The 25,913-nt window shown below is 44.9% G+C and overlaps 1 protein-coding gene across 2 annotated transcripts in view; it reads right to left on the bottom strand.

The window, feature by feature from the left end:
- PPM1H (protein phosphatase, Mg2+/Mn2+ dependent 1H) overlaps positions 1–25,913 on the bottom strand; it is a 233,048-nt gene that overhangs the window by 29,836 nt on the left and 177,299 nt on the right. For both annotated transcript variants that reach the window (XM_040408372.1, XM_040408363.1), the window contains exons 7-8: positions 10,870–10,933; positions 4,004–4,111 (exon numbers count right to left, since the gene is read on the bottom strand). In XM_040408372.1, the coding sequence (XP_040264306.1) occupies positions 4,004–4,111; positions 10,870–10,933 (172 nt within the window). The remainder of the gene's footprint in view (positions 1–4,003; positions 4,112–10,869; positions 10,934–25,913) is intronic.

Genomic DNA, 25,913 nt, shown 5'->3' with positions numbered 1-25,913 from the left:
ATGTGTGTAACAGAGCTGTATGTGTGTAACAGAGCTGTATGTGTGTAGCAGAGCTGTATGTGTGTAACAGAGCTGTATGTGTGTAACAGAGCTGTATGTGTGTAGCAGAACTAGGTACATTTAATGAGGTGACCACATGCACCATTGCTGGTTGTTACAATGGTCAGCAGATGACACAGTGAGGGAAGCAGGAGCTGACCAAAACTATTCCCACCCCCCACACACTCTGTTACTGACCTTGACCCCTCCACTTCAGTAAAACACATTCCCTTCAAAGAGGACCTACAAAATAGTTTTCGGTTATCTAAACCTCCAATAGTCCAGTGTGTCTTATAAAGTGAAAAATACAGTATTTAGTTTAGTTTAGAACACTGCTCAGTGGTGACCTATGATCTATTCATACTCAGGACTGGGACTCTGACAAAGGGACATCCTCTACAAATAGAGCAAAGAAGGTTTCTACATCAACATAGAAGTAGATTCTTTACTGTAAGAGCAGTGAGACTATGGAACTGGAGGTGGTGATGGTGAATTCACTAAAAGAGGGGCCAGGATGCATTTCTGGAGTGTAATGATATTACAGGCTATAGTTATTAGATTTTTAGAGAAGGGTCATTGATCCAGGAAGTGATTCTGATTGTCAGTTTGGAGTTAGGAAGGTATTGTTTGTTCTAAAATCAAGAAAATTGGTTTCTACAGTACATTTTTATTTATTTTTTGCCTCCCTCTGGATCAGGATAACAGGCTGAACTGGATTGACAAATGTTTTTTTTTTCTTACAAACTGTTACTATGTGTGTAATGTCAAGTATAAGCCCTGTTAATTAGGGAGATATTTATGCAAAAGCTACCACTAGTTCAAACCTTTCTTCTCCCAGGAATAAGGGCAAAGATAGAATTACATGTTAGGTTAATACACTAGGTGGAAATTCACTGAGTATAGAGCGATATAAAGTAATGTATCTAGAAAACTTAATCAAAACTTCACTGCCTATATAGATACTAAAATAAAAAAAATAAAAAATCTTTATTCACCACCTCTGATTAAAATTCATTCATGGAAAGCTGCCCTTGTACCACAGGCTCACACCCCACACTGTAGAGTCCCTGAATATCTTGGAACTAAATAAAAGTACAACACACCATGATTCTACGTTTATTGTGAGTGCCGAAAGAAGGGACAGACCGGGAAAAAATATAGATACTACTGTAGTCTAGGAAGGGTAAAGTACCAGATCATTCCTATTGACTACAGTTCATATCTCCGGACACCTATATGTGATAGCTGCCTGTGGTTAAACTAGGCTATCACCATATCAATCCGGTACCTATGTGTGATAGCTACCTGTGGTTAAACCGGGCTATCACTATATCAATCTGGTACAAATATTGATTAAAGTGCATCATGAATATATATACAGGGTGGGCCATTTATATGGATACAACTTAATAAAATTGGAATGGTTGGTGATATTAACTTCCTGTTTGTGGCACATTAGTATATGTGAGGGGGGAAACTTTTCAAGATGGGTGGTGACCATGGCGGCCATTTTGAAGTCGGCCATTTTGAATCTAACTTTTGTTTTTTTCAATAGGAAGAGGGTCATGTGACACATCAAACTTATTGGGAATTTCACAAGAAAAACAATGGTGTGCTTGGTTTTAATGTAACTTTATTCTTTCATGAGTTATTTACAAGTTTCTGACCACTTATAAAATGTGTTCAATGTGCTGCCCATTGTGTTGGATTGTCAATGCAACCCTCTTCTCCCACTCTTCACACACTGATAGCAACACCGCAGGAGAAATGTGTAGTTTCAGGTGCTGCACATCTCGTATCTTCACAGCATAGACGATTGCCTTCAGAAGATACGAGATGTGCAGCACCTGAAACTACGGATACTGGAAGCCTGTGCTAGCATTTCTCCTGCGGTGTTGCTATCAGTGTGTGAAGAGTGGGAGAAGAGGGTTGCATTGACAATCTAACACAATGGGCAGCACATTGAACACATTTTATAAGTGGTCAGAAACGTGTAAATAACTCATGAAAGAATAAAGTTACGTTAAAACTAGGGCTGCACGATAAATCGAAAAAATAATCGAATCGCGATAATCGGCAAATGCGATATGGCGATTTGGCCGAGCCGAAAATGCCGCGATTATATATGAAGGGGCCCCGCGCACATAACTGGCTTTATGTGTAAAGTATTTTACTAGTGTGTGAAACAATCTCTCTCCTATTGATAACAGGTCCAGCCTCTGTACTCACTTTCACGATGAATGCACTTCAGCGAACGGCAGCAAGCGGGCCGGCTGGCGCGTGACTGACGTCACTTAGTAACGCTCCTGCTTCCTGAAGTGGGAGGAGCGTTACTAAGTGACGTCAGTCACGCGCCGGCCGGCCAGCTCGCTGCAGTACATTCATAGTGACAGTGAGTACAGAGGCTGGACCTGTTATCAATAGGAGAGAGCTTGTTTCACACACTGGTAAAATACTTTACACACAAAGCCAGTTATGTGCGCAGTTTAGGACACATGAGGGGACACATAGGGCCATGAGGGGGACCAGCATAAGATGCTATATGTCTTATGCTGCCCCCCCTCATGGCCCTATGTGTCATAGCACACATCCCCTATAACAGCGTGCTCCACAGATCCCCCACATAACAGCGTCCTCCACAGATCCCCCACATAACAGCGTCCTCCACAGATCCCCCACATAACAGCGTCCTCCACAGATCCCCCACATAACAGCGTCCTCCACAGATCCCCCACATAACAGCGTCCTCCACAGATCCCCCACATAACAGCGTCCTCCACAGATCCCCCACATAACAGCGTCCTCCACAGATCCCCCATAACAGCGTCCTCCACAGATCCCCCACATAACAGCGTCCTCCACAGATCCCCCATAACAGCGTCCTCCACAGATCCCCCATAACAGCGTCCTCCACAGATCCCCCATAACAGCGTCCTCCACAGATCCCCCATAACAGCGTCCTCCACAGATCCCCCACAACACAGCTTCATCCACAGATCCCCACAACACAGCGTCATCCACAGATCCCCACAACACAGCGTCATCCACAGATCCCCCACAACAGTGCCATCCACAGATTCCCCATAACAGTGCCATCCACAGATCCCCTATAACTATGTCATACCCAGCCACGTCAGCGGCTCATATGGGAAAATCCAAGCAAATAGACCTCTAGCACAATTCCCTTAAAATATTGCATAGCATATCGTTATCGCAATTTTTAGGGCCCTAATCGCAATCGCACAAAATTCCCATATTGTGCAGCCCTAGTTAAAATCAAGCACACCATTGTTTTTCTTCTGAAATTCCCAATAAGTTTAATGTGTCACATGACCCTCTTCCTATTGAAAAAACAAAAGTTGGATTCAAAATGGCCGACTTCAAAATGGCCACCATGGTCACCACCCATTTTGAAAAGTTTCCCCCCTCACATATACTAATGTGCCACAAACAGGAAGTTATTATCACCAACCATTCCCATTTTATTAAGGTGTAGCCATATAAATGGCCCACCCTGTATATTAATGGTCGCTTGAATATCTAACGCGCTCACCGCGTTTCACTGGTAGTTGCCAGATCATCAGGAGCCACAGATATAGACAGGAGACCCTGAAAAATGTAGCTGATGCAATGTGTTGATATTTGGAACACAATGTAACAGAATGATGCTGAGAGCAGAACACATGGTAAAGGTGGTGATACTCCCTAAGTTGGGAGACTGTACCACCGTTAGTTTTTGGATACTATTGAAAAACAAACAAAAAGTGCAACCCCTACTGATGATGAGGGGCCACGCAACACAAATTGAAGCAAAAGTGAGCATTCACGCTGTCCCTACTGATGGCGTCCGGCTCTGGTATGGTGGATGGACAATAGAATATTTGAGTTAATGACAACCATTTATATTTGTATTTAATTTTCTCAGATAAAAATGCATAAAAACCAACATTTAAACTGCACTTACCTCAGGAACTGAAGACAGAAATGGTTTAATATAAATATTGGAATCGTGGACTTTCAAATCATGATCACCGAGTCCTCTGGTTACACCAATTGTTGCCATTACGCGGGCCTGCATCCAAAAAAAATGTATTATGTACTGAAAAAGGAACTGTTTGTAGATTTACTTTATAATCATAATTCTATATCATACATATTTAGCTAAAGTAGCAATAAAAAATACAGGTGTCATACATAATACTCAAAAAAAAGGGCTATACTCAAAAAAGGGCAATGTGGTTGTGGAGAAGTGTTAAATCTACAGTGTACATGAAATTCAGTTTTTAATTATTTTTAAATCAATACAAAAAATGTATGTTGTAAAACATGTACCTAAAATCTTAAAAAGGGCTTGTCCAGGATAATGAAATCCTGAGAAATGCTTATTTTTATGCAAACAAGGTTTTTTGTGCACCATGGGAGGGGCAGCTCTGTTTTGCGCACCATTGCTCCACCATAATACCACCCAGCGCCTCCCCATCTTGTTTGATTACCAGTCCGGAGATTTCAGAGCTGTAGTGATAACGCAAGAGAAGTCAGGTGCTTTGAACAGAGCGACCCCACCTACGGTGCACCGAAAACCTTATTTGCATAAACATTTTAAGAAGTGTTGTAAAAGGACTGGATTTCACAAGAAAGATACGGTTATATTTCCGGGCTTCTTTCCTACATAAAAAGGAGGCGAACATATGGAGTATGTAAAGCCTAAAGCGTAACTTTTAATACATATAACTAATATAAGGTATCCTTAAAAATATACAAAATACAACACATTACATAGAAATTGTAGTAGGAAAGAATTGGTTCACGGCGGCACCTATGGATAACCAATTGTCCTACCACAACTCGGAAGGTTCCAAAGCTCCACGATCCCAGGAAGGAAGCTATATAGAAAATAGAAGCTATCCCTGGGTACAGTGAAGTGGTAATGACGAAATGACAAGAGAAGGGAGATATCCCTAATTGCGCCCTAAGTGGGGGGTACTGCTCTGGCCCTGATAACTAGATGTATGTAGCAGCCTAACAGCAGAGCACTCGCCCTGATAAGGGCGACCCGGTCAGGAACCTTGCCCTGAAATAATTGGCCCTAGTACACCCTGCTCCTATCTATCCCTACATGCACGTTTCACCTTTAGAAGAAGGACTCATCAGGGGAAACATGGGGAGCTGAGCACAAATGTGATTGGGATCCGTGGTATGCGCCGTAATGAGCTGGCCCCAAACAATGTTAGAGCTGAATCTGGATATAGAGTCAACTCAAAAAAGCAAGATGGGGGCGGTGTTGTGGCAAATGATACTAGCCACAGTCCACCCTGACTAGGGGCCTAGTATCCGCATACTAGGCCCCTAGTCAGGGTGGACTGTGGCTAGTATCATTTGCCACAACACCGCCCCCATCTTGCTTTTTTGAGCCGACTCTATATCCAGATTCAGCTCTAACATTATTTGGGAACCGATGGTTTGGGGCCAGCTCATTACGGCGCATACCACGGATCCCAAACACATTTGTGCTCAGCTCCCCATGTTTCCCCTGATGAGTCCTTCTTCTGTATGTGAAACGTGCATGTAGGGATAGATAGGAGCAGGGTGTACTAGGGCCAATTATTTCAGGGCAAGGTTCCTGACAGGGTCGCCCTTATCAGGGCGTGTGCTCTGCTGTTAGGCTGCTACATACATTTAGTTATCAGGGCCAAAGCAGTACCCCCCACTTAGGGCGCAATTAGGGATATCTCCCTTCCCTTGTCATTTCATCATCACCACTTCACTGTACCCAGGGATAGCTTCTATTTTCTATATAGCTTCCTTCCTGGGATCGTGGAGCTTTGGAACCTTCCGAGTTGTGGTAGGACAATTGGTTATCCATAGGTGCCGCCGTGCACCAATTCTTTCCTACTACAATTTCTATGTAATGTGTTGTATTTTGTATATTTTTAGGGATACCTTATATTAGTTATATGTATTAAAAGTTACGCTTTAGGCTTTACATACTCCATATGATCACCTCCTTAGGCTTTTTTGTTAAATAATAGGTGATCCAAAACTATTTTCATTTCCTTAATATTTCACTTCTTTCCTACATATAAGAATGCTCACTTTGAAACTGCTTTTGGAGGTGACATACTTTCTTTTACTCTGTAATTGTCTCAAATTTGAGTGCCCACTATGAAATACACAGAATTCTAATCATAAATTTACACATAAATGGAAAAGAAAAACATCATGCAACTAAAAATTGTATTAGGTAGTATTTGTCACAGTATATCACATGATCAATTTCAGCTAATGTCAGCTGAACATAACTATATTAGTGCCATCCAGGGGTGGGCTGGGTCGGGGGGCAGGGAGGCAATTGCACCCCAGGCCGCCCTAAAAAAACGGCCGCTGGGCCACCCATCTTTAACAAAAATATTTTTTTTTATTCCTCAGGGCCGCACCGCTGATCACCACAGGCGGCGCGGCCCTGGATGTAATTGCGGCGGGCAGCAGTGGCGGCAGGCAGTAGGAGATGAGCGCTTCCATTGTGGAAGCGCTCATCTCCATATTCATCTGTATTGCCGTCCTCAGGACAGCGATACAGATGGCTGTGCTGTGGGGCAGGGGAGGGAGAGGCGTGTCCCTCCCCTGTTCTTCTGATAGGCCGCAGGCACTAATGCCTGCAGCCTATCAGAGGCGGGCTCAGGCAGCGCGATGACGTCATTATCATCGCGCCGCCTGAGCCGGGCAGCACACAGCAGGGACACAGGCCGGAAGAGGCCTGCATCGCTGCTGATGGAGGTAAGTATTAGTGTTTTGTTTTTTTTCTTTGTGGGGGGAGCTGTCACTATGGCTATGGGGGAGCTGGCACTAGGGAGGGGGAGCTGGCACTATGGGGGGGAGCTGGCACTATGAGGGGAGCTGTCACTATGGGGGGGGCACTATGGGGGCATTTCTTACTGGCAAATTATGGGGGGGCACCATGGGGAAGAGGAGCACTATGGGGGTATCTGGGGGCTCTAAAGGGGCTTTTTTTAATTATTGGCACATTATGGGGGGCACTATAGGGGAGAGCATCTGGTGTTACTATAGGGGCATTATTTGGGGGAACTATGGGGAAGTGGGGGCTCTAAAGGGGCCTTTTGTATTGGCACATTATGGGGGGCACTATGGCATTTGTTGGCACTAAGGGGGCATTTTTTACTGGCACATTATGGGAGGCACTATAGGGCATTATTTGGGGGCACTATGGGGGAGTGGAGCACTATTGGGGCATATGGTGGCACTAAGAAGGGGCATTTTTTACTGGCACATTGTGGGGGAGAGGAGCACTATAGGGGCATCTGCTGGGGGCACTAAGAAGGGGCATTTTTTTACTGGCATATTATGGGGGACACTATGGGGAAGGGGGAGAGGAGCACTATGAGGGCATTTACTGGGGCACTATATAGAGGTATTTTATACTGGCATACATTATGGGGACATTAGCTCAACTGCGGGCACTAAGCGGGGGTATTTCATGTACTGTCATATTATAGGGAGAATTAGTACTACTAGGGGGTGTTATGGGGAGCTTTACTACTACTACTGGGGGCTATGAGGAACATGATTACTAGGGCACTATAGGGGCATTATTACTACTAAGTGTGCTCTGGCAGAGAATTATTTCTATTGGTGGGATTTTGGGGAGCACTGTTACTTTGGGGGCACCCTGGCATAGTATCAGCTTAGCACAATTATTTTTGGGGGACATTATCTTTATACTATTAGTGTCTGGGCGATGTTATTTTTTAGAGCACTGTGTGCCAATAATTGTTTAAGGGGGCACTATCTGTGTGGTAGTAGTATTTCCAGGGGGACTGTTTCTGCAGTATAGTATTGGGGGCATAGCGGGCACAGTATTGGGGCACTATCTGTGTGGTAGCAGTATTTCCAGGGGGACTGTTTCTGCAGTATAGTATTGGGGGCACAGCGGGCACAGTATTGGGGGCACTATCTGTGTGGTAGTAGTATTTCCAGTGGGACTGTTTCTGCAGTATAGTATTGGGGGCATAGCGGGCACAGTATTGGGGCACTATCTGTGTGGTAGCAGTATTTCCAGGGGGACTGTTTCTGCAGTATAGTATTGGGGGCACAGCGGGCACAGTATTGGGGGCACTATCTGTGTGGTAGTAGTATTTCCAGAGGGACTGTTTCTGCAGTATAGTATTGGGGGTGGCAGGAAAGGGTGTTCATAAGATGTGAAGATGATGGAAATGTGGGAAACTAATGTCTGTTTCTCAATCTCTGCAGAGACGGGAGATGGCAGAAAAATCATCATGGCGGTCGGGTCTAAATGCAGAAGATAAAGAAAGAGAACGTCTACAACAAAGGTGACATCACTGGATGTAAGAGGTATGGGGCGCTATGTAGGAGAGGAGATGCTCCGGCTCCTCCTCCTGCCATTTGCAGAAGGAGGATTCAGAGCTGGGTGAGGATTCAGAGCTGGGTTGTTTATTGTATACTGTGAAGCAGGCAGTGCAGCCAGGACAGGTCCTCCCCTCTCCGTATGATGTGTAGAGACAGGCCTCAACAATAGAATGTCAGCTGTACAGTGTTTGTTGGGAGTGGCCTATTATATGTAGGAGCGGCTTTTAATAATGGGCGGGGCTAAAATGGGCCACTTGACTGGATTTTCCCCCCAGGACTAAGGCCGCCAGCCCTCCCCTGGTGCCATCTCACTGCCTGCCGCCGTTATTGAGAAAAACAAACTTTTATAATATGCTAATTTGGCTCTAGGAGCAGGGAGGTGTTGCTCCTGCTCCTAGAGGCTCCGTTCTCCCACCTCTAGCCACGCCTTGCTACACTAGATTGACAGGGGCAGGCATCGTTGGTAAATCTCGCGCCGTTCAGTATTTGGCGCAGGCGCAGTGAGTGAAGGGTGCTCCCCGGCTGCTAGCTTCCTCACTGTACCTCACTGGATTTACACTGCAGACAGGGCCAGAGGTAGGAGACCAACTATGACTGCCCCTGTCAATCTAGTGTAGCAGGGCATGGCCAGAGGTGGGAGAACTGAGCCTCTAGGAACAGGGGCAACGCCCCCTGCTCCTAGAGGCTAATTAGCATATTACAACAGTTCATTTTTCTCAATAATGGCGGCAGGCAGTGAGATGGCACTACTATAGCTATGTTCAGCTGACATTAGCACATAGCTAATGTCAGCCAGATTAATACCCATTTTTCAGGTGACAGAAACCCTTTATCAGTCTTGTAATCCTTACAGTAGAATTTACAGTCACTGTGCTTTAGCTTGGAAGCCTGTCCACAGTAGATAACGTGTGGTCTGACCATGCTCCAGTTTTCATCTCTATATTTCCATCTAACACTCTTAGTTCATCCTGGAACTGGCGACTAAATGACCAAATTTTGAAGGATGCCCTTTGTGTTGTAGATGTCAAAAACATTATAGAATCCTCTTTTTTTGACCCACGCTTCTGATACTACCTCCCTCCTTTGAAATGTGTTCAAAGGGGTACGTTGATTAAGCATGGGTAAATGACCGAACACAAATGCACCTTATCCCCTGTTACGGCTACAGACTTAGCAAGGACGAGAGTCTCTTAGGTCTCAGTTAGACCAAAAAAAGCCAAATACAGAGTGATCAGTTTCAGAGATTTCTTTGTAATTTTTCAGTTAAATGCGGACACTTACTCGCTTACTTCATCCATGTGCCACTACAACCTATATCCCCCATATTAAGGACTCCACTGGTACTAATACCTATTATGCAAATTGAAACATTTTGGGGGTCATTAGTGACCAGATATACCCCACTTTTGTTGCGACAGAATCTGCAACTTATTTCACGCTCACTCCAGGTCTAAAAAATGGGGTGTGGCGTGGGCAGAGAAGGGGACCGTCTCATTTATCATTTTCTACACCTGGTTTAGGCGTAGAAAATGGTCTAAATGTAAGCCAGCTAGGAACCTGTCTTACATTTACAATCGGCGGTGGATACACTGAAGTTATGTAAAACACCTGTTTTACTAAATGTGCCCCTTTGTACCTACTACAATGACATATATATATGAGATTACAGGTCATTACTCAGATATGGAAAAAGGGCTTCTCACTAACTGCATAGGTAACTACATAGCTGATAAAGCCCTCCCAACTTTACCTGAGACTATTTTTAAGGACTTAGAAGAGGACTTTCAGGAGCATGAAGTTGAGATAGCCATGAAAAATACACCATCTGGTAAAAGTCCTAGTTCACATGGGTTTACTCATGCACCCTTTCTCACAAAAGTAGTTAACAGTGGCAGATGGCCTCACCTTTGCTTCTCAACCCCTAGAGGCACACAGGAGTGTCCTCCCAAAATCAGGAGAAGACACCACATTACCTTTTAACTATAGACATATCTCCTATTAATGTTGATATTAAAGGGGTTTTCCAGGCTTTTCCAGGTGTCGGACTCTCGTCGATCTGGAAAACCCCTTTAAATTGTTCTATTGTTCTCTAAGGTGCTGCCTACCAGACTTTCACCTCTCTTCCTTTCTATCATACATACAGATCAAGCTGAATTTGTTCTAAGTTAATAGATGCGAGACAATACCAGTAAGACTCTCCTCATTATATCTCATGGTAAAGTTAGATCGTTACCTCATTAATTGTTGTCTGCTGATGTGGAAAAATCTTAACAAGCACAGTGCCGTACATTGTATAGTGGCTGGGCTTAGTATCGCAGCTCAGCCCCATTCAGCCTCACTGCAGGGCTGAACGCGGTCTCGGGAAGACCCGGCAGCTCCTGCAGTGTCCCCGAGATTAATTTGAACATGCAGTCAATAGTGTGACCAAGTATATGATAAAACAGTTACCTTTTTCCCTTCGCCATATATTAAAGGAAACTTTAAATCTTCCTCCACAATTGTCTTGTAAGCCCTATGGAAAGCAATGAGTTAATTGCGGAGCAGAAACAAACATGGTAAATAGCTCACTTGAAATTAATAGAAAGGCAAATTTTTAACCAGATAATAGCAAGCAATGTTTTTCCTCTAGATTTTTTAATGTTTATTCATTTTTATGTTTAGCGCATGAGCTTAGAGGGGCAGGGCAGGACACATAAAGTACATCATCGTTCTGCATACAACCCATTCAGGCCCTGCTCAAGGCATTTCATAGTTTAGTGTTACTTTAAGAAAAGAATTGTATTTACAGAAACATTGTCCTTATTTTACACCCGTAACACAAGCCTCTTATTGTATTTTTTGTCCAATCACCTCACGTCTTTATTCAGGGTTAGCAGCATAGAGTTGACGCATGCTATTTTATCAATTGTTTCTCCATGTCTCCATGATGACTGAATACAAGCTTTCAGCTAATTGGCATTCACTGTAATGTTTGGTTGCTAAGAGGAAAGTAAGAGGCATTTAAAACTTAAATCTGTCACCAGGTTCATTCTGCCCGAATCACACCAGCTGGGAATGAGGAGATGAGGCCGCTGTGTGACTTCTCCTCATCTTGCTTGGCTTGATTGCCAGATTTCTGCCTATATGCATACTGGGAGGAACTTGTCAATCAAATCAAACAGGGCAGGGAGAAGACACATAGAAGGCTCTCCCAATGCCCAGACTTTTTAAAAATTATGGAGGAGACGACGACGACCTTGTGTTTGCAACTTTTTAAACGCTATTTGTGGAAGTGTCATTTCAACACCACCCTCATCACTTTCTGGAGAAGGGGGTGTGGCAACGGCTTATTTATCTTCTTTTATGCCAGTTTTCTGGAGTAAAAGAAGACTAAAAATTCTATGCCAGAGACTGAAATCTCGGAGTTGGAGTAAATTTCGCTTTAGGTGTACAGACTGCCAGAGCATGCGCCTAATTTATGACGAGGCCTCATCATAAATTAGGCACATTGTCTGGTACCACAGGGGAAATCACAGACTGGCGTAAAATACTAACAGTTTGGAATAGAAAGATGGTCTACGATAAATCTTCCCCAAGTTTTTTTCTGACACAGTGTGGCATGTCTTAAGGAACCCTGCTGGAACCTGATGGGAGGTTCAGCTTTGCAATGCTGATGCGTGTATTCATCATGTTCAACAGTCAGCACTCTTTTGGAAATAGCCCTTGTTTATCTAATGAAACTGCCCAAAAATGTGGGTGCCCCTACATGTGGCAGATTGTTTTCAGACCATTACTACAACTGAAAATCTGTTCCATTTATCTGAATGAGGCTTGCAGAAAACCATGTGCTTCCCGCCAAAACAACTCCATTCAGGGGGGCGTGGCCTGACCGGCGATGTAGACAGACGCGTGGCGCGGAGCTCCTGGACATACTCCTGAAATTTATCTTCTACCTGTCTCCTACCTGACTTTATTAGGGACCAATACAGCTCAGAAGCCTCCCCAGACGTTGGACACCTATCTGGAGGCACCATGACCGCCAAAAGTCTAAGGAGAAGGAGGTTAAAGAGAGCCGCAATGATACGCCGAACAAACAAAATGGCGCCGCGCACGCTGCAAAACTCTCCGAAGTGGCGGCGAAGCTGGGGAAGTTTGCCCGCACCTCGACATCTGCAGCTAGTGCTCCATTGCTTGATGCTGGTCCGTCCGGCGAGCCGCAGGGAGCAGAGAGTTGGGAAGCGGCCTCATATGCCTCAGATCTACAACAGAAGGTGGGCCCAGAGTTGCTGCTAGAGACTGCACCCATAGCCGAACCTACTATAGCAGATGTGTATAGAATGGTGGCGCAGTGTAGTACAGCCCTCACGTCCCTAAATACTAATGTGGGGAGCCTCAAAGAAGAGGTACTGCTGATAAGACAAGATATGCGGCAGTTTAAAGAGCGAATTGGAGAGTTGGAGGGTCGTATGAGTGAGATGGAAGATCATCTGCCACCCGTTAAGAGGGACTTACAACGTGTCATACATAATGTCTCCCTGCTCATATCAAAGTCGGACGACTTGGAAAACAGTCTGAGACGGAACAATGTGCGATTTATTGGAATTCCAGAACGCACTGAGGGTTCAGACCCCGTATCGTTTATGGAAAAATGGCTTGTGGACACTATTGGAAAATAAAAATTGTCCCCGCTCTTTGCAATTGAACGAGCGCATCGGGTACCGTTTCGCCCACCACCACCAGGGGCGCCTCCGAGACCTCTCTTGATCAAAGTTTTACATTACAGAGACCGGGACGCCATCCTTAGAGCGGCCAGGAACTGCCCCGATATACAAATCAACGGTAACCGAGTTCTGTTGTTCTCGGACTTTTCTGCGGAAATACAAAAACGGAGAGCGAGATTTTTGGAGGTTAAAAAGCGGTTGAGATCCCTGCAACGGCCATACTCCATGTTGCACCCGGCTAAACTTCGAATGGATCCACACACATCTTCGAAGATCCTGCGGAGGCCTGTCAATGGCTGGATGCCCATGAGAAACATCGGTGTGGCAACAACACCTGAAGGAACGGGCAAATTATTGGCGGAACTGTTCTATAATTACAGTTTTTCTTAGGATATTATTATTTATTATGCGTTATGGTTCTCTGGAACTATTGCTATCTAAAGAGGGGGGGGTTTGTATGTTGATATTTCTTTTTGTACTCATAGCATTATAAGGGTCGCCATGCTGTTAGGATGGGAGGTTATGTGAAATAACCCATTTGTACATCCAGGATGCAGCGCTTATGTTAACTACAGTCGTGGCCAAAAGTTTTGAGAATTAGATAAATATTGGAAATTGGAAAAGTTGCTGCTTAAATTTTTATAATAGCAATTTGCATATACTCTAGAATGTTATGAAGAGTGATCAGATGAATTGCATAGTCCTTCTTTGCCATGAAAATTAACTTAATCCCCAAAAAAACTTTCCACTGCATTTCATTGCTGTCATTAAAGGACCTGCTGAGATCATTTCAGTAATCGTCTTGTTAACTCAGGTGAGAATGTTGACGAGCACAAGGCTGGAGATCATTATGTCAGGCTGATTGGGTTAAAATGGCAGACTTGACATGTTAAAAGGAGGGTGATGCTTGAAATCATTGTTCTTCCATTGTTAACCATGGTGACCTGCAAAGAAACGCGTGCAGCCATCATTGCGTTGCATAAAAATGGCTTCACAGGCAAGGATATTATGGCTACTAAGATTGCACCTCAATCAACAATTTATAGGATCATCAAGAACTTCAAGGAAAGAGGTTAAATTCTTGTTAAGAAGGCTTCAGGGCGTCCAAGAAAGTCCAGCAAGCGCCAGGATCTTCTCCTAAAGAGGATTCAGCTGCGGGATCGGAGTGCCACCAGTGCAGAGCTTGCTCAGGAATGGCAGCAGGCAGGTGTGAGCGCATCTGCACGCACAGTGAGGCAAAGACTTTTGGAAGATGGCCTGGTGTCAAGAAGGCCAGCAAAGAAGCCACTTCTCTCCAAAAAAACCATCAGGGACAGATTGCTCTTCTGCAGAAAGTATGGTGAATGGACTGCTGAGGACTGGGGCAAAGTCATATTCTCCGATGAAGCCTCTTTCCGATTGTTTGGGGCATCTGGAAAAAGGCTTGTCCGGAGAAGAAAAGATGAGCGCTACCATCAGTCCTGTGTCATGCCAACAGTAAAGCATCCTGAAACCATTCATGTGTGGGGTTGCTTCTCATCCAAGGGAGTAGGCTCACTCACAATTTTGCCCAAAAACACAGCCATGAATAAAGAATGGTACCAAAACACCCTCCAACAGCAACTTCTTCCAACAATCCAACAACAGTTTGGTGAAGAACAATGCATTTTCCAGGCAAAAGTGATAACTAAGTGGCTCGGGGACCAAAACGTTGACATTTTGGGTCCATGGCCTGGAAACTCCCCAGATCTTAATCCCATTGAGAACTTGTGGTCAATCCTCAAGAGGCGGGTGGACAAACAAAAACCCACTAATTCTGACAAACTCCAAGAAGGGATTATGAAAGAATGGGTTGCTATCAGTCAGGAATTGGCCCAGAAGTTGATTGAGAGCATGCCCAGTCGAATTGCAGAGGTCCTGAAAAAGAAGGGCCAACACTGCAAATACTGACTTTTTGCATAAATGTCATGTAATTGTCGATAAAAGCCTTTGAAAACGTATGAAGTGCGTGTAATTATATTTCACTACATCACAGAAACAACCGAAATAAAGATCTAAAAGCAGTTTAGCAGCAAACTTTGTGAAAACTAATATTTGTGACCGTTTCGTCACCTTTGTTTATAGCGTTAGTTTTTAACGGTTAGGTTCACTTTGCTTATCTCTTGTGTACCCCTGTTTGGTTCACAATACGAAACATGTCTACGATGGTTATGGGAATGTTGGGATAGGGGGTTAATGGAGCAGGATATATTTCTCTTCCTATTGTTATTAGGAGATTCCTCCGGGGTGATCGGCACTGGCTTCTATATATTCACATGTGGCACCATAATGTATTCCGTTAAAGTTCTTGCATGGAATGTGAGAGGGATGTCGCAGGTATCTAAACGGTCTGCTATTTTTCATACCCTGCAGGATTTACAACCAGCTATTATATGTTTGTCCGAGACCCATTTAACCCCTGATAAGACGCGCCTGATTCATAAAGCATGGATGGGTTGTGAGTTTCACTCTACCTACTCCACGCATGCCCGAGGTGTCAGTATTTTAGTACATAGATCTATTCCATTTATAGCTCAGGAATCATATATTGATATCGACGGTAGATTTGTATGTGTAGACTGCAAGATTTTTCAATTCCGGCTTATTCTAGTGGCCGTATACGTTCCCCCTCCATACTTGGCTGAAATTATGAAGACTGTTATTGCTTTCACTTCCAAATTCCCGTCAGTCCCTATACTTATTGTGGGAGACTTTAACATGTATCTTGACGGCTCTCTAGATAAATTTCACACTGGATAAGGGACACACACTAATGCCCCTACTTCTCTGGCAAAACTGCTGGAGGAAGTAGATCTATGTGACATTTGGAGAACCATGCATCCTGGACAGCGTCAATATTCATGTTACTCTCCTTCTTACAACTCCTTATCCAGAATAGATTTAGCCATTGGATCCTCAGCCTTGGTGGCTCTGACAAAAGAGATTTCATATCTACCTCGCAGTATATCAGACCATTCTCCACTATTGATTACATTGGTAATGGGAAGTCAACTGCATACAACTTGGCCTATTTGGCGTTTGAACCCATTCTGGCTCACGTTAGTGGATACCGGAAGTGAAATCTCTGGGGCCATTGCTGATTATTTAGCTATTAATGTAGGCTCTGCATCTGTGGCAATAGTTTGGGACGCCCTAAAGGCGTACGTTAGGGGGTTATATATAAAAACATATTAGTGTAAGAGCCGAGATCTGTTTAGGGAGCTCTCAGATAGAGTTATGCATTTAGAAGCGAAATATGTAGATCAGCCCACATCGATTAAAGAGGCAAATTGGAAGGAAGCCCAAAATCTATTGAAAGAACACGTACAAACTAAGGTTGAGGACAAGCGTCTTTTTGCGGCTCAGAGATACTTTGCTGAAGGGGAAAGTGCGGGCCATTTATTGGCTACCGTGATTAAGGCACAATCTGGCCCTTCTAGTATAGCCTCAATTAGAGAGTCTGGGGGACAATTGGTAACAGGAGATGAAAATATTCTGAGAGAGTTTTATGCTCATTTTAGGGAGGTGTACAGGTCCAGACTGGCCACCACTGCATCCGATAGATCCAATTATTTGGTAGGGATAGATATGCCAGTCTTATCAGAGGAGAATAGGCTGCTCCTGGATAAAGATATATCTTTGGAGGAACTAGAAGTGGCGCTGAAATCTATCCCTAATGATAAGGCGCTGGGTGGGGATGGCCTACCTGGCGAATTCTATAAAAAACATGGGGAGCTGTTACTTCCGCAGCTTCTAATGGTCTTTAAAGATGCCCTTCGGGAGGGTAAATTGCCTTGCTCCATGAGAGAGGCGGTCGTAGTAGTGCTGCCCAAACCAGGCAAGGACCCCACTCTTGTAGACTCCTATAGACCCATCTCGCTCCTGACAGTGGATGTAAAACTTCTTGCTAAAGTCTTGGCCAATCGGCTACTTAAGGTTATTCAAACTATTATCCATGATGATTAATCTGGATTTATGCCTGGAAAATCCACAGCTCTGAATCTCAGGCGGTTATTTTTAAATCTTCAGCTTGAGGGGAGAGATAGACAGGATAGTGGAGCTGCGGTGGTCTCACTCGACGCTGCCAAAGCCTTTGACAGTGTTGAGTGGGAATATCTCTGGGCGGTTATGAATAGGATGGGCTCAGGATTTCTTAGTTGGGTTAAGCTTCTATATTGTGAGCCTAGGGCTAGAATTAGAGTGAACGGTCAGCTGTCGCCTGCATTGGCTCTGGAGAGAGGGATGAGGCAAGGTTGCCCGTTGTCCCCCCTCTTGTTCGCATTGGCGATAGAGCCATTAGCATGTCTCCTAAGGTCCACACCATTGGTATGAGATTCGTGAGGGGTACCATGGAAGAACACGTATCTCTCTATGTGGACGATATGTTGATTTATGTAGGTAATTTAGCTCACTCCCTGGACTCTATAATCTCCATAATTTCGGAGTTTGGTGGCCAGTCTGGACTTCTCATAAACTGGGATAAATCAGTGATCCTCCCAATATCTCTGCACTTACAAGCTTATGATGCCAATTCCTCTGAGCTTAAAGTAGTATATTCCTTTAAGTACCTTGGGGTGGTAGTATCGATGAACCCCGGTGAATATATTTCTAATAACTTATTGCCTTTGATAGAGAAGTTCAAAAATAAGGTTGCCACCTGGCACAGGTTACCATTATCGTTGGTAGGGAGAGGTAACCGATTGAAGATGATTCTGATGCCCCAGTTGTTATATATTTTGCACAACTCCCCTGTGTGGATTCCTACACATTATTTTTACAAGATTCAACAGCTGTTTCGTTTTTTTCTCTGGAAAAATAATAAAGACCTTACAGAGAAATATGAGACCTTACAGAGAAATAAGAATGCGGGTGGTTTGGCACTACCTAATCCTATGTTATACTTTTTGTCTGCTCAATTACAACATTTCAAAGGCTGGGGTGTGATGGGTGAAATGGGAGGGAGTGGTCAGTTGATGGGGTGGGTCTCGGGTAGGTCTCCCCCATTAGCAGCCATAGAGGGAGAAGTAAAAGGAGAAGCTGGGCGTATTCCAACTTTACAACTTATGAGAAGGGTTTGGGTTAAGGCAAAGAACATTTTAGGAATAACGGGACTGGTCAATATCTCGCCTTTATGGAACAACCCGGCGCTTCATGAACTGATTGGCTTAAATGGGTATTCACAGTGGGAAAATAAAGGGATTTGGAATCTAGGCCATATCTACTCAAATGGGGTCCTAAAGCAGTACCAGCAGTTATGTTCTGAATTTAGCTTACCTTCCACACAGTTCTATAGGTATCTGCAGCTCAGGCATGCTTTGGAAGCTCAGTCTAAAATAGCTACGGTGATGTTCGTATCTAATCAGATGCTAAATGCAGCGGTTAATGCAGGACTGGTAAAGGGAGCGATTTCCATAGTGTATCAGGCCTTGTTAGAATACTTTCTAAAAAAATATCCTCTCAAAATTAGACATCACTGGGAAAGAGATGTGGGTAGTATTACAGATGCGCAATGGGAGGAGGTATTAGACCTCACCCCAAATTTATCCCTCAGTGAGGGGGCGCGGCTATCCCATCTATATTTAATCCATAGAGTCTATAAGACCCCAGTGTTTCTATTTAAAGTTGGCGGTAGAGACAGTCCGGAATGTCCTAAATGTAGGAATGCTGAGGCAGACCTGTTCCATATGCTATGGGCATGTCCCTTATTGACAACATATTGGAAGGCAGTGATGCACCTAGTAAATAAGGTATATAGTGCCCATTTTGCTCTTGACCCTAAGTTGTGCTTATTGGGTATAATACCAGAGGATAATTTACAATCAGTAATAGCCACTGGAATAAATAGAATGTTGTACCAAGCACGGAAAACGTTAGCGGCAAAATGGTTACAATCGATACCTCCAGATATATCGGAGTATGTAAGTCGATTGAATATGGTAGTTCGCCTGGAAAGGGGAGTATACCAAAAAAGAAATAATCTATCTAAATTTGAGGCGATATGGGGAGCCTGGATCGATAATTCTGGATGTTGTAGTCCTTGGTTGGAGCTCACAAGAGGATTATTGCGCTCCGTGTGAATGTACTGATCGAGGAGGATAGGTATGGGCTAGGAATAAGAGCGGGGGGAGGTTACTGTGGATATTGTTTGAGCGGTGTATATGTCAAAATTATTAGCATACCAACCAAAATGGAGTTATGGTACAGCTTACAGTCTGTATGGATGCTTGCTTGGGATGTACTGTGTTTAGGCTACTTTCACACTTGCGTTCAGAGCGGATCCGTCTGGTGTCTGCACAGGCGGATCCGCTCCTATAATGCAAACAATGGTATACATTCAGAGCGGATCCGTCTGGTGTCTGCACAGGCGGATCCGCTCCTATAATGCAAACAATGGTATACATTCAGAACGGATCCGTCTGCATTATATTTCACAAAAAAAACTAAGTGTGAAAGTTAGTCAGACGGATCCGCCCAGACTTTGCATTGAAAGTCAATGGGGGACGGATCCGTTTGAAATTGCACCATATTGTGTCATCTTCAAACGGATCCGTCCCCATTGATTTACATTGTAAGTCTGGACGGATCCGTTTGGCTCCGCACGGCCAGGCGGACACCCGAACGCTGCAAGCTGCATTCGGGTGTCCGCCTGCTGAGCGGAACGGAGGCCAAGCGGAGCCAGACTGAGGCATTCTGAGCGGATCCGCATCCACTCAGAATGCATTGGGGCTGGACGGATGCGTTCGGGGACGCTTGTGAGAGCCTTCAAATGGAGCTCACAAGCGGAACCCCGAACGCAAGTGTGAAAGTACCCTTATATGCGCAAATGGGAAACAGTGCTGCGTGATGGTTTACAATTGAGGTTTGTGGTGCCGACACCCCGGGGGATGAGATAAAAATAAGATCCTATTATTAGTGGAGGGCCTTGTGCAATTTATAGTACGCATCTCTAATTCTCATAGGAGGAATCTTATTGGGATTATTATCACTCTGTCCTCCTCTGGTAGTGATGGGGGGGGGGGGGAGAGTTACTTGCTGTTGGGAGGTTTTATTGACCGGTTTATGTGCTTATATATTGTAATATTCTATAATTGGATATATAATTTGATTATGTATCTATGTGTTCCATACTACAATTACTGTATGTATCTTACAATGAATCTACTTATTGTCTAAAGCATAACATAATGATGTTAAAAAACTGAAAAGCAATAATAAAAATGATCTGAATAAAAAAAAAACAACTCCATTCAGATGAATGGAACCGATTTTCAGTTACAGAATGGGGCAGATTTGTTACTGAATGTACATTAGTTAGATCATCCTTATAATTGTCCATTGAACTACGTTTCCTAGAAATTGAACTAATCCTTTAATATTATACACATTAACCAATTTCTTCAAGGTGGAGGTCATAAAGCATAAAGTTTTAGGCTGAAACAAGGCTTACAAGAAGCGTCAACATGCCATGCATTAGTCTCAATAAATGAGGTCAATCTTTGGGCAGATTCTGTAGCAGAGCAACTTGCAAAGTATAAAAGTGCGTCGGATTTGTTTTGTGGGCTCCATGGCAAAAATACATGTTGGATTTTTTCCGATGTCCATCTCCGTCTCACATTACTTCTAATGCAAATTTGAAACCTGTGTTGTGGGGAAAAAAAAGAATGAGCATGTTCATTACTGGGTCGGTTACTGCTCCACGTAGCAACAGGTAGATAGGCCCAATCAATGGGGCTAGTTCACAAGCAGATGTCAGCTTTGGATTTCTGCTGTGGGTTCCATGGCAAAAAATGTGAAAGGAACCATGACCGGAGCCATTACATGATTATTTTTGTTCCAGACACATAACTGTCTATTTGCTGGACAGGCGTAACATTACTTGCTCACCAAAAATTATTGGTGAATGTTTTATGTGCACATAAAACTGGTTTCGGTATCAGTCAAATAGACCACATTGATTGTATGTACCAAATGTCCTACTGGGGGGCTCTATGTTGGTGAAACTGGTCAAAAGCTCATTGCCAGACAATAAAAGAAGGAAAGATCTGCCTGTGCAGAAACACTTTTGCAGTCATGACCACAATGTCACAGACATGAAAGTCTTTATTTTTACAGGGAATTTTAAATCTGAGTAGGACAGGAGAATCTGGGAATACAAATTTATGACAACCTTTGACACACTCAGATCAGGAATGAATGTGTCTCATGGATTTATGTCCTTCTACATGTCTTAAGGAATGTGCTCCTCGGATCTCTTGGGTTCATCACATTCATGGAGTGAATATCTATTGGAGCAGTATTCCTCAACTCCAGTCCTCAGGGCCCACCTACCAGTCATGATTTGAGAATATCCCACAGAATGAATACCTGTGGTAAGTCCTGATCCACTGACACTAATTATATAACCTGCTCAATACTAAGGAAATCCTGAAAACATGACTGGCAGGTGGGCCCTGAGCACTGGAGTTCAGGAACCCTGTATTAGGGGACAATAAAACGTTCACACTCCTTATCTATAATTGCTAAAACAGTTTAGTGCTACAATTGTTTGTTTACTCCTCCACTTATATTAATCTGCTTTACATCACTTGTCTCATCTACCTTATAATTCCTTTGGTGTATAAATATGTGAATCTTCAGTCTTAAAAGATGCCTGGGTAGTCTGGAAAGCTTGCAACTGTGTCATCTTTTCAGTTAGCCATTAGAAGTTATCAATCCCTGAATAATCTCAATTTATTTTATCTTTTATTTACTGTACAAATATATGTTTAACTATATGGATATATGCAAGGTTATTCAAGATAAAGCAAGTGTAATGATGGGGAACATTTCCCAAGGGAAAATCATCACCATCAAAACAAGATTGTGTCAAGGAACAGCAAAAGCAGCCCTATGGAAATAAAAAGAAAAAGGGATACATTCTTCCAGAAACAGCACCACAAATGTTCACAGGCAATGTCTGGCATTGCCCTTCAGCCCCATTCAAGTAAATCAGACAACAAAAGGCACAGCTTATGGACATACAGTGCTTTTTCTGGAAGAAAGCAACTAGAGATTAGCGAATTTTTAAAAAATTTGATTCGCCGGTTCTCCAAATCGGTTTTGGAAAAATTTTGTTCAATCAGAATAAATTTGCGGTGGATTACGTAAAAAAACTGCTATTTCCTGGCTGCAGAGAGCCTTCATAGTGGTGTGGAACACTGTGCCTTGTAGTAACACGCATATGAAGTCTGTTTTGGTAGTGAAATAATACTGAGTCCGTATGACATGCAGATGACAGGTGTCACACTTAGAATCACTGCACACTTCACTTCTTTGGGCAGTCACGGGGCCAAAACTGACCAAATAACTCAAGTATGAACTGAGCCTTGCAGGTCGATGTTAGCGTCAAGAAGAAGTGCACTCCTTTTACACCGTCATCAGCTGATTCTACATAGATGTCTACAGAACCTGTTCTATTAAACGCTTATACAAGTAGAGCCCTCGACAGAGTGGAGAGGGTGTCAGCAGTAAGTTAGTGTTGAAGTCACTGATTATTTTTCCCTTCCTTTGATCCGTCACAACAATAACCCACAAAAAACGGATCCTGTCTGTGGAGCATCCGCCTTCACTCGGTCAGCATTTGGTCACTAATCCATCAGTATTGCTAAAGCCAAAATAAACAGGAGTGGATCCAAAACAGAGATGACACGTAAATGGAATATTTGCAAGTCTCCTGTGTTTTGTACCCACTCCTGCTATAGGCTACCAAATCACAAGCTAATTCTGATGGGACCATACAGGCCTTACAGCTGCTACACAGACAGGATCCGTTGTGCCTCTCATTTTACATTCCTTCTCACAGATCAGAGGAAGGGTCAAATAAAGGACGGTCAGCCAACCCAAAAAGGCTAAATAGTGGCCCAGTCATGAAGTAGGGAGGGTGGGAACAGCATGAGAAGTCCACAGAGTAGCCCTATGACATAGTGGTGAGGTGAAAGCAGCACGAGGAGACCACAGAGTGGCCCAATCACAGTCTGTAGGTGGCGGCAGCATCAGGAGGCCGCAGAGTGGCACAATGACAGAGTGTGGAGGTGGTGGCAGCATCAGAAGACCACAGAGTGGCAAGGTGACATAGTGTGGAGGTGGGGGCAGCATTAGGAGGCCACAGAGTAGCAAGGTGACATATGTGGAGGTGGCGGCAGCATCAGGAGGCCAAGGAGTGGCAAGTTGACATAGTGTGGCGGCAGTAGCATCAGGAGGCCACAGAGTGGCAAGGTGACAGTGTGGAGGTGTCAGCAGCATGAGGAGACCACAGAGTGGCAAGGTGACATAGTGGTGAGGTGGAAGCAACATGAGGTGACCACAGAGAGGCCAAATCACAGAGTCTGTAGGTGGCGGCAGCATCAGGAGGCCACAGAGTAGCAAGGTGACATAGTGTCGAGGTGGCGGCAGCATCAGGAGGCCACAGAGTGGCAAGTTGACATAGTGTCGAGGTGGCGGCAGCATCAGGAGGCCACAGAGTGGCAAGGTGACATAGTGGTGAGGTGGAAGCAGCATGAGGAGACCACAGAGTGGCACAATGACAGGGTGTACAGGTGGTGGCAGCATCAGGAGGCCACAGAGTGGCAAGGTGACATAGTGGTGAGGTGGAAGCAGCATGAGGAGACCACAGAGTGGCCAAATCACAGAGTCTGTAGGTGGCAGAAGCATCAGGTGACAAGTGTGGCAAGGTGACATAGTGTGGAGGTGGGTGACAATACCAGTACCCGCTGAAGATGGTGGGTGAAAGAAGGAGCACTTAGCATCAGATGTGTGGCATCAGGCGGGTGGCAGCATGGGATGATCTAGTCTGATGCATTAGGAATTGGTGGGTGGAAATCCTGGCTGATCCACGCCTGATTCATCTTGACAAAGGTCAGTCTCTCCACATTTTGGGTGGACAGGCGAGTTCTTCTTGGGGTAACTATGGCCCCCGCCGCTCTAAACACCCGCTCTGATGCCACACTACTGGCCGGGCAGGACAGCTGCTGGTTCAGGTTCTGCTCTATGTCTAGCTGCTGGCGAGTAGTTTCTTCACTATGCGGGTGAAGAAAGCTGCTCATCAGCGACTCTAGACTCAGGCTGCTGCTGATGGAGCTGGTACTGTTCCTGCCACCCCACCTCTCCCCAGCATGACAGTGGAACTTGAGTGCAGAGGGGCCCCCCGGTCAGATCTACGAGAGGATGGACGATGATGCAAATAGGCAGCGGCCAACTGACTACATAGGATGTCTCTATAGTAGTTCAGTTTGTCCTCCTTCTCAACGGGTGTAAAAAAGGCCCCCATTTTGGACCAGTAGTGAGGGTCCAACAAGGTGGAGAGCCAGAAGTCATCCCTCTGCCGAATGGTGACAATTTGGCTGTCACTACACAAGCAAGTGAGCATGCAGCAGGCCATTTGCGCAAGTGACTCGGAGGGACTCCCTGCCTCTATCTCCACTGCATACTGCCACGGTGTATCTGGGTCCTGTGCCTCATCGCCCTGTAGCTCCTCCGGCTGCTCCTGCTCCCCCTCTCCTGTCACCTTTGTAGCAAAACTACCCATTTCGCTAGACATTGCTTGTGCTCCAACGTCCTCCTCCTCCTCCAGTTCAGCACCCACAGGGCTCATGTGGCCGTGAGATCTAGGCGCCACGTCTCCAGTCCCCTGACCAGCCATATTTACCAGCATCTGTTCCAGGACATGAAGCAGTTGAATGACATTGTTCATCCTGTAGTCCTAGCAGCTGACAAATAACGTGGCTTTCTCAAAGGGCCTAAGCAAACGGCAGGTGTCACACATGAGCTGCCACTGGCTGACATCGAAGTTACACAGGGGAGTACTCCTGTCCGCTTGGATCATCAGGAAATCATTGATGGCCTTTTTCTTTTCGTACAGTCGGTCCAACATATGGAGGGTGGAATTCCAACGGGTGGAAATGTCGCATATCAGCCTATGTAGGGGGGTGCCGTTCTGCCGCTATAGCTCAAGGAGGGTGTGCTTTGCGGTGTATGAGTGGCTCAAGTGCATGCAGATGGATGGAAGACTTCAGGAACCACTTGACAACCAGATTGAACACGTGTGCCATGCAGGGCGCATGGCTCAGCCCTCCTTGACGCAGCGCCGACACAATATTCTTCCCGTTGTCGTTCACCATGGTTCCAATTTTCAGTTGTCACGGAGAAAGCCAGGATTTGATGTGGTATGCTGGAGGGGCACTATGAATTGTACCTGGAGTGGAGGCTGAGGACACGGTGGAGGATGAGGAGGAAGAGGCAGACATTCTCGCTGAACCAACAGCGTGGCAACGTGGAGGCGGAAGCGGCGTCACCTGGCCACGTTGCTGGTGTGGCTGTGCAGGAACCACATTCACGCAGTGGGCCGTAAAGGACATGTATTGTCCCTGACCGTAGTTACGGCTCCACACGTCGGCGCTGCCGTGCACTTTGGCAGACACTGACAGGCTCAAGGACTGGCCCACCTTCTGTTCTACATATTTGTGCAGGGCTGGTACTGCCTTTTTGGCAAAGAAATAATGGCTTGGGACTCTCCAACTCGGCTCGGCATAAGCCATAAGTTCTCTGAAAGGTGCAGAGTCCCCCACTTGGAAAGGGAGGGACTGCAGTACCAGCAACTTGGACAGGAGCACATTCAGCTTCTGCGCCGTTGGATAAGTGCACACATGACGGAATGCGTGACGAGGAGGAGGAGCATCAGGACCGGCAGATGATGGTAAGGACAGACAGCTCCCTTCGGCTAAGGTGGGGCAGCCTTGA

This window comes from Bufo bufo, chromosome 1 (assembly GCF_905171765.1).
Source record: "Bufo bufo chromosome 1, aBufBuf1.1, whole genome shotgun sequence".
NCBI lineage: Eukaryota > Metazoa > Chordata > Amphibia > Anura > Bufonidae > Bufo > Bufo bufo.
This window is presented reverse-complemented; position numbering and strand designations above follow the sequence as displayed.